The sequence below is a fragment of the Chenopodium quinoa genome, unplaced genomic scaffold, assembly GCF_001683475.1.
Source record: "Chenopodium quinoa cultivar QQ74 unplaced genomic scaffold, ASM168347v1, whole genome shotgun sequence".
Classification (NCBI taxonomy): Eukaryota; Viridiplantae; Streptophyta; class Magnoliopsida; order Caryophyllales; family Amaranthaceae; genus Chenopodium; species Chenopodium quinoa.
In genome coordinates, this window is record NW_018745024.1 from 6,201,216 (window position 1) to 6,214,773 (window position 13,558).

The following is a 13,558-nucleotide window of genomic DNA, read 5'->3' on the forward strand; positions in this document are numbered from 1 at the left end:
CAGTACCAAATCAAGCAAATTAGGCCAAATTCCAATCCAGATAGACCGACCGTACATAAACATTATGACATAATATTCCCAAATCATTCCTTACCTATTATGAAAAATATACACATCTCCAACATGATCACAATTTCCTAATTTGTCATTCACACAAACACAATCCAAACATTCAGACCCCCAATTTTTTTTTTTTTTTTTTTTCAATCAGACAAAAATTATAACCGTATAATATAAAGTATATTTATACATTGTCTCTGACCCAAAGCAAACAGTTTTTCTTCCTCACAAAATTTCTGACTGTCAGTGAGTCAGTTACTGTTACCAACCTGTCACTCAAACTCCCATAATCCAAAAAAAAAAAAAAAAAGACAAGTGTTTTTTGGACCCACATTTCTTCTATATTATGTCGACACCTACTCAAAATATTTTCCCGCCTTTCCACTCAAAAAACCTAATTAAAATATTATTTCAACCCCAATAAAAAAAATAAAAGTAAAATAAATTCCATGAGTTTGGGGCTGAGTATTTTTTTTTTTTTTTTTACTTTGGTAGATAATTTAGAGAGAGAAAATACTTGAAGAGAGAGAAAGTGAGAAGAATGTTGAAGAGCTTTGAATGCTCTTCTTCATTTTACTACCATGGATACACCTGATAAGTCAACTGCTCAACCTAGTCCTTCATCTTTTCTGTCCAAATTTGAGGTATTTTTATATTTTTACTGTAAATTTATTGTTTTTAATTTCTGGGTTTTGTTTTTTTGTTGCATGAATTACAAAACCCATTATTTATTTTTTGGAATTATTGGGAAATTTTATATGATTTTTGTGGTCGTACTAGAGATAAATTCTTGGTTTCGACCCCTTTGTTTCGGGTTTTATGTGGTTGTTGTTAGAAAAAATAATCATATTCTGTATGAATTTGTGGTTGGTCCTTAACTGGGTTTTAGATCTGCATGTAAAATTATAGTGTGGGTTAAATTTAATTTTTTTTTGAAGGGTTTGTACTTTCTGCAATTTTCTAGGGTTAATTGAAGAAGTTAAAAGGGAAATTAATCGATTATTATGATTGAGAATATTATTATAAGTGTAATTTTATGCAATTTTCATGTGTAATTCAGTAATTGTAAATTGTAATTATAAAAATTAATTTATGAAATTGGAAATTATTTTTTTAGCGGACATAAAAGCTAAAGACAATCATGATTAAGCCACAGATTCTGTTACTGTGTGCCTTACAACAACTGGACTAGGCCCATAAGTTTATTCTATGGTTAATTTGATAGTTTGTTACTCCAGTGTAATGTGATATACTATGTTTTATTCAATTATGATCATATGATATAATATGCTTTACAGCTGAAAAATAGAATAAGCTCCTAGGGTACTCATCATAGTTGGTGTGCTTTGTCAATTATTGAAGTTTCAAATAGGACATAATGACACTTATTACTTCTTACACCTTTAATTGATTTTTTAAAATCAGACTACTTACTATGTATTGGTACCAATTAAATTATTATTATTATTTTTTATAAACTAAAGGAAAACACCAAATAAACTTTAATTTCAATTGTAGTTGGTTATAAATGTATTTGAATTTGTTAATTTTAGTTAATCATGTTTAATGTCATAAGTGGGTAACATAAAGGGGTAAAAGTTTAAAATTACTTGAGTGGTGTTTTAGATTTTCTCAGAGAAATTATGAAGGGTAAATTAAATGACCGAAATGCCCCTGTATAAGACATAAGAGTGATAATTGTGAGCTGGAATGATATATATTGTGAGATAATGCTGTTTATGATGACAAAGGTAAAATAGGAAAAGTTGAGTAAATGTTTGTATTGGAAATGTAGATCAACGCTTATTGACAAAAGAAAAGAATTTCTGATGCAATATTAGAAAGAGATGAGTAATATTTGGTATGTAGTGTACCAGTCAAGCCTTGTTTGCCATATTTAACTGTTCAAAAGTCAGAGGTCTGAGGTTGGTGATGTTAGTCTCTGTGTTGTAGGCTTGTCGGAGATTTCAGGTGCTTGTCTATTTCGTGCCAAGTTTCCACATAGTATTATTCTGTCATCAGTTTGGAATTACTGCAGTGTAGTCAGAGTTTATTCACTATATCGATTCCTTAAAATTGATGCTTTTAGGAAATTTGGGCAATTCCATTTGAATCTTTTCTCCCTTTTTCAATCATTTCTGCAAAGAAAAGATTATGATACTTCATTTGCTGTATATGAATGAAATAAAATTGGATCATCAGACTTTTTACTTATTGTCAAGTAGTTGTTAGTTTGTGGCCTTTTTGCTCCAGATCAAGGGACTTTAAAAAAAACCTCTTTGTTCTCCTTAATTCCATTGTGCAGCCTTGGGAAGCATCCTCTTTAAAAGCATTGGGCTGTATACTTATATTTATATTTGAGATCTGGCTTCTTTCCAAAGAGTTTTTTTTTTAGATCTGGCAAAATGGTTAGTTAGACCATTTAGTTTGAGTAACTTAAGGTTTGGCTCCGTATCTGGCAATTCTTAGGTCTGATAGGTTGCTGCTGACTTGCATGCATTTTTTTCCCCAGTCATCATGGTCTAGGAAAGTCAGTTTTCTCATATCTGATGGTTCATTAAAGCTCACATATTATGTTTTTGCATCGTACTGTAAATTTCAAATATGGGCTGCTTACAAATTATGTTCATCTGCAGGATTCTCCAGTCTTCAATTACATCAGCACTCTGTCACCTATCAAACCATTTAGCTTGGGTCACAGCACACAGCCATTTCACCTTCTTAATTTTTCTTCTCCTCAAGCCTTTAAGACGCCTCCAACTTGTCCAAGGGAACCCAAGTTTCCAAGGTGATTACATATGCTTCTTCTAATTGATAAATAACCTGTACTGTATACATACAGGATTGGTCTATTTACATTTTTATTTCCCTCATCTCAGGCCATGTCATGTTTCTGAAGTACCTAAGAATAACTTCTCTCAGAATGGCAGTGAAGGTAAAAACGCAGAAGCCTCATCTGCAATAGAGCCAACTGATTTGCATACTGAAAAGGTGGACAAAATCGACAGTTCGGTGACTGTCAGCACAACTGATGAATCCTCAAAGCCGGTCTCTGGGATTCCGAGATCCATGAAATACGAATGCAATTCTCCTGAGAATAATGTGGTCAACTGCGGCGTTGTGAAGACACTTAGTGAGTTTAATGTAGCTGGAACAGAATTATTCACTGCTAAAGTCGAACAAGATAATTCTAAAGAAGCAGACTGTTCATTTGGAAATGAAATGGGACTGCTGGCAAATCCAATGACACAGAATAAGGAAGTATGTGAGTGGGAGAAGTTTGTTTGTGAAGCTTCTGATATGTCAAACTACCATTCACCTACAGATGAAAATTATCAAGATGGGTCAGATGATAGAAATACAGATTCGGGGATGTTGTCTTTTGTTGCAACAGTTTTGCAGCCCCCAAATGAACATATTAATGATCCACAGAAATTAGATCCTGACTGTCCTTTTATATCTGAAAACCATCACATGGATGTTCCTATGAATAAACAAGGAGAAATTGGAAATTTGAATGAAAGAAACCAAGTTACAGCTGGTGATGCTTCTGTACTTGCTGAGGAAGTTGTCCATTATTCAAGGACTGAAATTGGTGACAAGGTATAACTATAACTTCTCTTAAGCAGTGGCCATCTCTTTGTTTTGCACTTTTTCAAGTTTTAATATATGGTGTCTTAATGTGAGTAGTAGTAACAGCAACTTAAACCAGTGCATTGACATGTAGGGAAGCATAATTATATTAAACTTCTATTTTTTCTGGTACTAAGCTTTATACTCTTTTCTTAGTGGAGCTGGGTACTGGCTGGGGAACTTACTACACTAACATATACAGTTCAACAAGTGGAATGGAGGGGACATGTAATAATCTGCATTGATTCATAACTTTACAAGACTACATAGTCTAGTTAATAGATGAACGAAATTGTATAGTCAGCCTCTATCCTGCCTCTCAAGCCATAGAACAAATCCAGCGGCAACTGCTAAAATACCACATCTGTGTTTGGCTGTAGACTAGTATTTTTGCATCACCCTTCTTATTCTTTACTATTAACTTTTGTCTTTAATGTTATGCATTGTTCCATGTTGTCTTCAGATGTTTCTGACCTTAAGGGATCCATTTTCTAGCAAATGGCAAATTTATTTATCTTTTTCTAGCTTGTCAATACAACATATTATTTTTACTTGTTCACTATCCACTTTTATGCTGATTGCGCGGTACTTTTTTCTTTTATTTTTCCTCATTTGTTGTTTTGATCTATTCCAATGATAATATAATTTATGTGTTTTTTTTTTTTTGGGTTTTTAAGTCTGGTTCACAACAGCAGCAAACAACAAGAAGGCGTTGCCTAGTATATGAAATGTCTGGATCTCATTACAGGAAACTGTTAGCTGATTCAACAGGCAATTCTCCAACCAAACCGGCTGCTAGTTCTAGCATCTTAAATGATAAGTGTCTGATGGTCAGCAGACCAGGGGGCAATAAATTTTCATCAACACTCCCTGGTATTGGTTTGCATTTGAATACTCTAACTGCTGGTGCTAAAGATAAAATAATTGTCAAGAGACAGACTTTGACTTGTAGAAGGCAATTAATAAGCTCCCAATGCACCACATCTGCTATTGGGTCTCTTAATTCTGATACAAAACCCGTCACCACCCAAATAACTCCAACTCCAAATGTAGTGAAAAGAGAACCTGAAGAACAAACAGAAGAAGTTCAGGTGTCTGGAGATGGAGATGTGTCTGAGAACTCAATATACGGTGAGGGTATTGAGTTTCCTCAGGATTCTTTCAAGAAGAAACGGTATATACTTCAACTGTGATGTGTGTTTTCCTTCATTGTTTCGTATTAAGATTTAAACATATAAAAGTAGTTACCTGTGGCCCTTGCCCACCACCTTCAAAGCTTAATGCTGCTGCAAAAAAGAGTTGCTAGTATTGTCATCAGTTTAATTTTGTGTTTCTAATTTTACAGGCGGAAGGCTGAAACCATAGCAGAAGCTGATTCTTGCAAGCGCTGTAATTGCAAGAGGTCAAAATGCTTGAAGCTGTGAGTACAGAGATAGATTCCTATAACTTTATATACATTCTACTTGTTTATTTATTTTGTAATACTATGCATAATTATCAAATGCTAAATACAGATGGGACATAGTCATTCCTTGACATTGGATAAATATTTAGTGAGAGAAAGAACTGGATATTTGAAAACCCTTTATAGTATTGTGCCCCTATGTTGCACGGATACCGACACGGACACGGACACGGACACGGGAAAACGGCAATCCTGAAATAGGGGACACGGGTACGGCATATAACAAGGCATATAATATATCAAAAAAACGAGTTTGAATCCCTTTCCCTTGTTCACCTAGCAAATGAGCTTTCACTCTAGTGTATGAACCATTTTTAACTTCGCCGCAAAAGTTACATTTCCAATTATAATTTCCTCCACCACCCGATATTTTATCACCCTTAACAACAAACTTCCACAAAGGGTAGGGGTCCTTCTTAGACTCAGATGAATTACTACTACCACTAACATTGCACGAAGCAGAGGCACTAGAACCACTAGAAGACATTCCTGACAATTTCAACAAGACAACAACACATTTTCAGCAAATCAAACATTTATAGTTTAGCTCAAACAACACAATCAAATTACACAATGCACATGTGTTATATGTATAAGTTTATAGTGTAAATGTTAGAAATATAGAGTACTGTTTCATTTATATATACAATATCCACATGCATATTATTTCTCCAAAACAATGGGCACTAACATACACAACATATATATCAATGCACTAATGCAGCAGTTGAAGGGCAAGCATAAAGTTTAGACTAAATGATCACAAAAATCACAAAAATGCACAAAAGTTTAGACTAACTGAAAGCAAGTTTTTAAACCCAAAAATGGTCAAAACTCAAAAGGGGTAAACAAATAACAAAAACGAAAACCATAAAGTTATCCAAAAAGATAAAACACTACATATCCCTTAATCTAGAACATAATATTGAAGTAATTGAACCACAAAACCATGATACAAATTACTGAAATTAGCCAATTTAAGCAAATCGTGAAGGAATGAAATCAAATTAAAAATTTAAAACGAGAATGAGAGATTGAGAGGAATACCTGAGAAAGTGAGAAGGCTGAGAGCACCGACGAGAGTGACGCCTGGACGGCGGCGACGAGCGACGAGTGACGGGCTGACGGCGAGTCGACAAAGGATTGAAGGAATAGAGTATTAAAGTGGCCAGGTTTCGTGATGACTGAGGACTTGCGACGAGCGACGAGCCGACGACTGACGCTGTGACGGTGGACGGTGGGCGACGGTCAGGCGACTTCAGTCGGCGGCGATTTGGGTTTGAGAAGGTTGAGGTAGAATGAACTCGTGAAGAGGAAGATTGAAAGCAGTAGGGTTTGAGAAAAAAGAAACTGAGGGAGTTGGGCTGGAATAACAAAAGGGCGTGTCCAAAATAAAACGGGCCGTGTCATAGGGAGACACGGTCTGTGTCCATGACGTATTTTTTTTTTAAAAAAAAGGGACACGGATTTTGAAGTGTCGGACACGTATCGCACCGTGTCCCACCCGTGTCGGTGTCGGACACGCGTGTCGACACGGACACCTCAGCTAGGTGGCGTGTCCGTGCTTCACAGTTGTGCCCACTGTTCATCACATAATAAATACTGAACAAATTTAGCTATATAAAAATAGAGCGTCTTTGAAGGTACATTTGTAAATTGGTAATCGGTTTTTCTTGCTTGTTGGGTTTTTGAGCATTTCAACTTTCTTTCTGGATATACTGATTTCCTCAGTTGCTAATTCCTTGACGCAGCTACTGTGAGTGTTTTGCGGCTGGCTTATACTGTGTTGAGCCTTGCAATTGCCAGGATTGCTTTAATAAGCCTGTTCATGAGGAAACTGTGCTTGAAACTCGTCGACAGATTGAATCACGCAATCCTCTTGCTTTTGCTCCAAAAGTGATTAGGTGTTCTAGTACTCCAAACAATGAGGTAAAGGTGCTTTACCAACTTTGTTTCAGTGATTCCACAAAAATATATTAAGTAATGAATTTCTGCATTGTCTTCTCACCATAGGAAGAGTTGATCAAAACTCCAGCTTCAGCTAGACATAAAAGAGGGTGTAACTGTAAAAAGTCCGGTTGTCTGAAGAAATACTGTGAATGCTTCCAGGTTTGTTCTCTCATCATTCTCCTAAGTCACTACTATTCTTGCTGTTTAAAAGAGCTGATGAGGGTATTGGGTTATATGTTTTCAAGGGTGGTGTTGGATGTTCATTCGGCTGCAGATGTGAAGGATGTAAGAACACGTTTGGTCGAAAGGAAGGTAAGTTGCTATCTAAGTTTGTAGGCTTATTTAAATAAGTTTTATGTCTAATATATCGAATAATCAGATAGGTTCAGGTTTTGTCCAATTCAGTAATGATTTCAGCTAACTTGAGTTCTGGAGTATCTGGACTAATAGATCTATACAAGTTCAGGGATATTGATTTCAAATAAGTTCAATATAGGAATAGGAAGGTCATATCTTTGTAAAGTGCGATGTGAGTTTGTACTTTGGAAGGACTTTTCTTCTTCGATAGCAGATTGCATTTTCCTTGCTTTCCCCACCTCAGCTCAGGACTTAAAAAGTTCATTCCTAAGCAGATATAAGTTCCCTTTAGGGATTAGTCAGGTAGTTTAAGGCTGAAAAGGAAGATAAGTTCAAGTCTCGAAGGAATTAAGGGTTTAGTCCAACTTTTTTTTTTCAACAATTTATACTGATTTCAGTGCTACACGTGTTCTTCCTAAATCCTTTTATAAAGATTTCCCCGCACTCTTAACTCATCATAAACTCACACGACAGTTCCTTGGTTGTAACGGTAACAGCAAAATGTTGTCTTTGCTGCCTCAAAATCAATGCTTTGCTCATAAACTGAAACAAATTTCTTGATTACTACTCTATAGGAACTGAAAGTTTTTTATATCAAGAAACAAGATTCCTCCAAAGGAATGCATCCGATGTAAGTTCGCTTAATGATCTTCCCATAACGAATGAGGAGGATCATGATCAAGAAACACCAGAGCCTTCAATGAATGCGAGGTACTGAATTTAATATTTTGGCTGCCATTTAGAATTGTAGAAGATTAATTTTGTTCCCTGTCACTCACATATCTTTAGAATAATTTCAATCTACTGTACTTTTCTGTGCCAGGCAACCTGTGCGGCAGCCTTTTCACTTTGGTGGAATGGTCCCACGTTTTTCTTCGCTTTCTAGTGGGCCTTTCCTTCAATCATGCACATCCCAGAATATTGACAATCCAGATCAAGCAGCCTTTGATGAAGATATCAAGATAGGAGCTCCAGAAGATGATGCCTCTGAGGCATTGACGGGTGAATATTCGCTTCCTACTACTTGTGTTAAGTCTGCATCTCCTAATTGTAAAAGAATTTCTTCTCCTCAGTGTGACTTTGAAACATCTCCTGCTTGGAGGGGCTGTAGGAAGCTGATTCTCCGGTCCATATCATCATTTCCAACATTCACTGTGGAGAAAGAAAGCACACAGTTGCATGGAAAGCTTCAGTGAGATAGTTACAGTTTTTTCGGACATGAGAAATTTTGATGCATGGCTTGGCTGCTTGGAGCACTTTATTGCTTGCTCCTTTTTAAGGAGATCATCAAGGAAGTCAAATCATTAACGCCTGTCTGCTGTCTCTTGCGTCTCCTTCAGATTTACTAGTCCTTATTAGTATAATCTTGTTTTCATAGATATTATTAGATAAAGTCGTTTCTTTAGGCGTATTGTACAAAATATTCTGTAGTATACCGTGCTATCTTATGCTTTTACTGTGTAGATCAATGTATTATACGTATCGCTGTTAGTGTTGTAGCCATAAGTAAGCTTCTCTAGATGCTTAAGTTTTGCTTAGGAAGTTAGACTGCCCTGCAGGCTGCAGCTGTTGTTGCTGTCAGCTGGGATATATTTCTATATATTAGGTTATATTTTTTCAATGTCTTATGATGTGCTCTTTGAGGTTAGCTTTTTATAAGCTGAATACTACAGTAGTATTAAGCTTAAGATTTCATATAAAAATAATAACCCAACATTGAAAATGAGATGATGTAAAATTCTTTCCACTCTAATTCTACCCCACTTTTGTTTATTAACCATACTTTTGTTGTAATGGTTTTCATGTATTTTACATTACCCCTATGATAATTGAAGTAACAAGCGTAAATTATGTAGCTTGTTCTTGCATCTTTTGTATCCCTATTTTATTTATTTATTTAAGTACTCGCTTTCCATTTTGAGGCGTATTTTTTTTTCATGTATACCCCCATACTCAACAATATTTGTACATTTCCAATCGTTGTTGATTCATTCAATAATCTCTTACATCCATAGTACAATTTTTTTTATTAGATCATATCCGAACTATTTAGAATAGACAGACAATTATTTTGGAATAAGTAGGTATCGTGGTACACACATATAGCATTGTACTATGCTATGTTATGTCTATTATAAATGAATCTTCAATACACTAATTAAGCTCGATTACCACATAACATATGAATAATAGGCACGCACAAAGTGGTCCATTTTTCATGTCCTTTAATTTCTGTCTTGACTTTTTGATGGTCCTTGAAAACCTCTCAACCATGTATATATGCATCATGATTAATAATATATGTCTAGTTATTTGTCACCTTTCACAAACACCAACTCAAACTTAAGCATCAAATATCTCCATCTTATGAAAGCACGCACAAAAGAAAGAGTACATAATCCATGTGATTAAGTTTTCTTTAAGCATTGAATTTAACAAAGACTTCTTTCACTTTTGCTCCCCACAATTTTAGGGTTAGGCTTTATGACTACTACAAAAGTTTGTTGGCCTTTTTAGGTAAATTACTTTGGCATATGTGTAATCACAAGCAATAACTTTAATTTTTTTTTTAAAATGAGATTAGGAATCTTTGTTACAAATTGTTATATATGATATCTACCTAGCTAGATATGTTCATTGATATCATTGTACCTCATATATGTCCCAACAAAATATTTATCAACAGATCAAAGAATTGCGAAGTATATGTCCCAACAGTTCTTAATTTTCTTCTCTCATAAAAATATTCAGTTCAGTTCAGTTCAGTTCAGTTCAATCAAATAGATAGACCCTAAGTTGTCTTATGTTTTAAAAGGTTTGCATTGCCATATAATATAATATATACAACATGTAGTTTAATCATCTTAGGAATTCTTTTTCTTAATAATAACTTAAGAATTTGGAAATTTAAAAAATTGAGGGATTTGACCTCTTAAGAGTCAGTATCGATAAGGCAAAATCCGTGACCTTAAGGCTATATAACTCAATGCACACATCTCATTTGCAAATTACCATTATACCAAGACAAGCTTGGTAATTAGAAATCATTATAAGATTCATAACTAGACTCAATTACTTGCTTTACTATATAAAATCTATATACTTGTTTCTTAATTGTAGAAGCCATGTAGGTTTCTTATTTCTTGTTGATTTGTCAAAATGTTTGCCGTTTTTTCTACTCATCAAAGTCTTGTGGGCTTGACTACCGACACCATAACGTACATAAAAAACACAATTAAAAAAAGCCAAAATTATACATCGAATGTGCCCTTTGCATTAACAAAGAGTTAGGTGGTACGTAGTCTCTATCATTTGTTTTTGATATGTTAAGACGTAAGATATTATAGTACTCTCTTTTATTTTTAAATTTCTTAAATACAATGCACTTGTATATTTCTTGAAAAGATGGCTAACGTTTTTCTTTTTTTTCTTTTTTTTTTTTTTTTTCTTAATCAAATTAGGTCTATAGGAGTATGAGGAAGGTTTTATTTATGTCTCTTTCTAGCTTTCTCCCTGAAGATCTAAGAAGAATCATGAATATAGCTAGGTCTATTATTGATATAAGCTAGTAACGTTACAATTATGATTTGCATTGCCAAAATCAAAATCACCTATATTGATATTATCAAAATCAAAATCACCTATATATGGAAGTAACGTTACAATTATGATTATGATAATATATAAATATGGATAACTATTATCCCATGTATTATCTAGAATACTCTAGAGTTGGGTATTTGATCTTATCCGTTGATGGAACCCTAGGTAATGTACATTATATATATCCCGTACTAGATGGAATATGAAATATAACGTAACAATTATGATTATGATAATATCAAATCAAAATCACCTATATCTAGAGTATTGATATTATCATAGTCATCCATATATAGGTGATTTAATTTTGATTTTGGCAATGCAAATCATTTCGATGTTGCTAATTTCCTTACTTCCCCGGAAGGGAATAATTTTGATTTTGGCAATACAACTCATTTAGAAGTTGTTGATTTCTTCACTGCCCCAGAAGGGAATAATTAATATTATATTGTTCTGTGTCAGTTTTAAGTATTAGACTTATATTTTCTCATTCTAGTGATTTACTTAAGTTTTTTTTCGTTGTAATAAGGACTTTTGCTTTATAAATTTAAGAACTATTTGAGTGTTTTTATTGATTTATGTATTTTTTTCATCTTTATTTTTATGCTTAATATTTTGACATGTATTTTATTTTATGAAGAACATGGATATAACTCAAGTTCGATTTGCTATGAATGGTGAAGAATTATGTCTTGCTGACAGTGCAACTACTCATACAATACTTAAAAATAAAAAATATTTCTCTCATTTGATGATGAAAAGAACTAATGTGAGTACCATATCGGGTAGTACAAATATCATTGAGGGCTCCGGAAGAGCCACTATAAAGTTGCCTTGGGGAACTGAAATTAAAATAATTGATGCTTTATACTCCCCATTGTCTCAAAGAAATTTAGTAAGTTTTAAGGATATTCGCAACAATGGTTATCATATTGAGACAATCAATGAAGAAAATAATGAATTCCTTCAAGTCACAAATATAACTCAAGGCTCAAACATGTTTTGGAGAAACTACCTACATTCTCTAGTGGTTTGTACTACACAAAAATCAATGCTATTGAAGCTAATGCTATAGTAAACCAGAAATTTACTGATGATTTTGTTGTTTGGCATGACCAGTTAGGCCACCCCGGTTCAATAATGATGCGAAAAATAATTACGAATTCATGTGGACATTCTTTGAAGAGCAAGCAGATTCTTCATAATAATTTTTCATGTGCTGCTAGCTCGGAAGGCAAGTTGATTATTCGCCCATCACCAGCTAATATTAATTTTGAATCAATTAGTTTTCTGGAACAAGGAGATATTTGTGGGCCCATACATCCCCCATGTGGACCATTTAGATATTTTATGGTTTTAATTGATGCATCAACTAGATGGTCACATGTGTCTTTGTTATCAACTCGTAACCTGGCGTTTGCGAGATTACTTGCCCAATTGATTAAGTTACGGGCACATTTTCCAGATACTCCCATTAAGACTATTCGGCTTGACAATGTTGGTGAATTTACATCTCAAGATTTTAATGATTATTGCATGTCCATTGGGATAAATGTTGAAAATCCTGTAGCACATGTTCATACACAAAACGGTCTAGAAGAGTCATTAATAAAACGTATTCAGTTAATTGCTAGACCATTGCTTATGAAATTCAATCTCCCAATTTTTGCTTGGGGACATGCTATATTACATGCAGCAGCACTAATTCGCATTAAGCCAACAAGTTATCACAATTTCTCCCCATTACAATTGGTTTATGGTCAGGAACCAAATATTTCCCATCTAAGAATTTTTGGATGTGCGGTTTATGTTCCAATAGCTCCACTACAACGCACTAAGATGGGTCCTCAAAAGAGGTTGGGGATATATGTTGGGTTTGAATCCCCGTCAATAATTAAATATCTTGAGCCTACAACAGGGGATTTATTTACGGCTCGTTTTGCATATTGTCATTTTAACGAGTCACTTTTCCCAACATTAGGGGGAGAAAAGAGAGAGCTGGAAAAGGAAATTAAATGGAATGAATTATCATTATCCTATCTTGATCCTCGAACTAAACAATGTGAACGGGAAGTTCAAAAGATAATTCATTTACAAAGTTTAGCGAATCAATTGCCAGACTCGTTTGCTGACCAAAAAAAAGTGACCAAGTCACATATTCCAGCTGTAAATGCTCCATTTAAAATAGATGTACCGGAAGGACAAAATAAAATTGCTAATGAGTCTAAACCACGCCAGAAACGTGGAAGACCAATAGGTTCCAAAGATAAGAATCCTCTGAAAAGAAAAGGAGCATTGATTGATGATGGTCAAATTGAAGAAACAATTTCCGAAGGATCTCCAGAAGAGACTTTAGACATGATACAAGAAGAAATTCAGGTACCTGATAATGAAGAAATTTCAATAAATTATATCATGTCTGGAATTACATGGAACCGAAATCAAATCGACGTCGATGATGTTTTTGCATGCAATGTAGCATTAGATGTT

General features: G+C 34.5%; 1 protein-coding gene across 2 annotated transcripts; it reads left to right on the forward strand.

The window, feature by feature from the left end:
• The first annotated feature begins 533 nt into the window (after window positions 1-533).
• On the forward strand, window positions 534-9,188 carry LOC110708393 (protein tesmin/TSO1-like CXC 3). 2 transcript variants are annotated; one of them, XM_021886523.1, is made up of 11 exons: window positions 534-704; window positions 2,697-2,848; window positions 2,940-3,663; window positions 4,371-4,867; window positions 5,039-5,113; window positions 6,910-7,087; window positions 7,172-7,267; window positions 7,354-7,420; window positions 8,041-8,176; window positions 8,289-8,467; window positions 8,539-8,631. In XM_021886523.1, the coding sequence occupies exons 1-11, from the start codon at window positions 642-644 to the stop codon at window positions 8,541-8,543; spliced, it is 2,172 nt and encodes a 723-aa protein (XP_021742215.1). In that variant the 5' UTR covers window positions 534-641; the 3' UTR covers window positions 8,544-8,631. The 2 variants fall into 2 exon arrangements, with proteins under 2 accessions (XP_021742215.1, XP_021742214.1); XM_021886522.1 differs by having other exon boundaries at window positions 8,289-9,188.
• The last annotated feature ends 4,370 nt before the right edge of the window (window positions 9,189-13,558 follow it).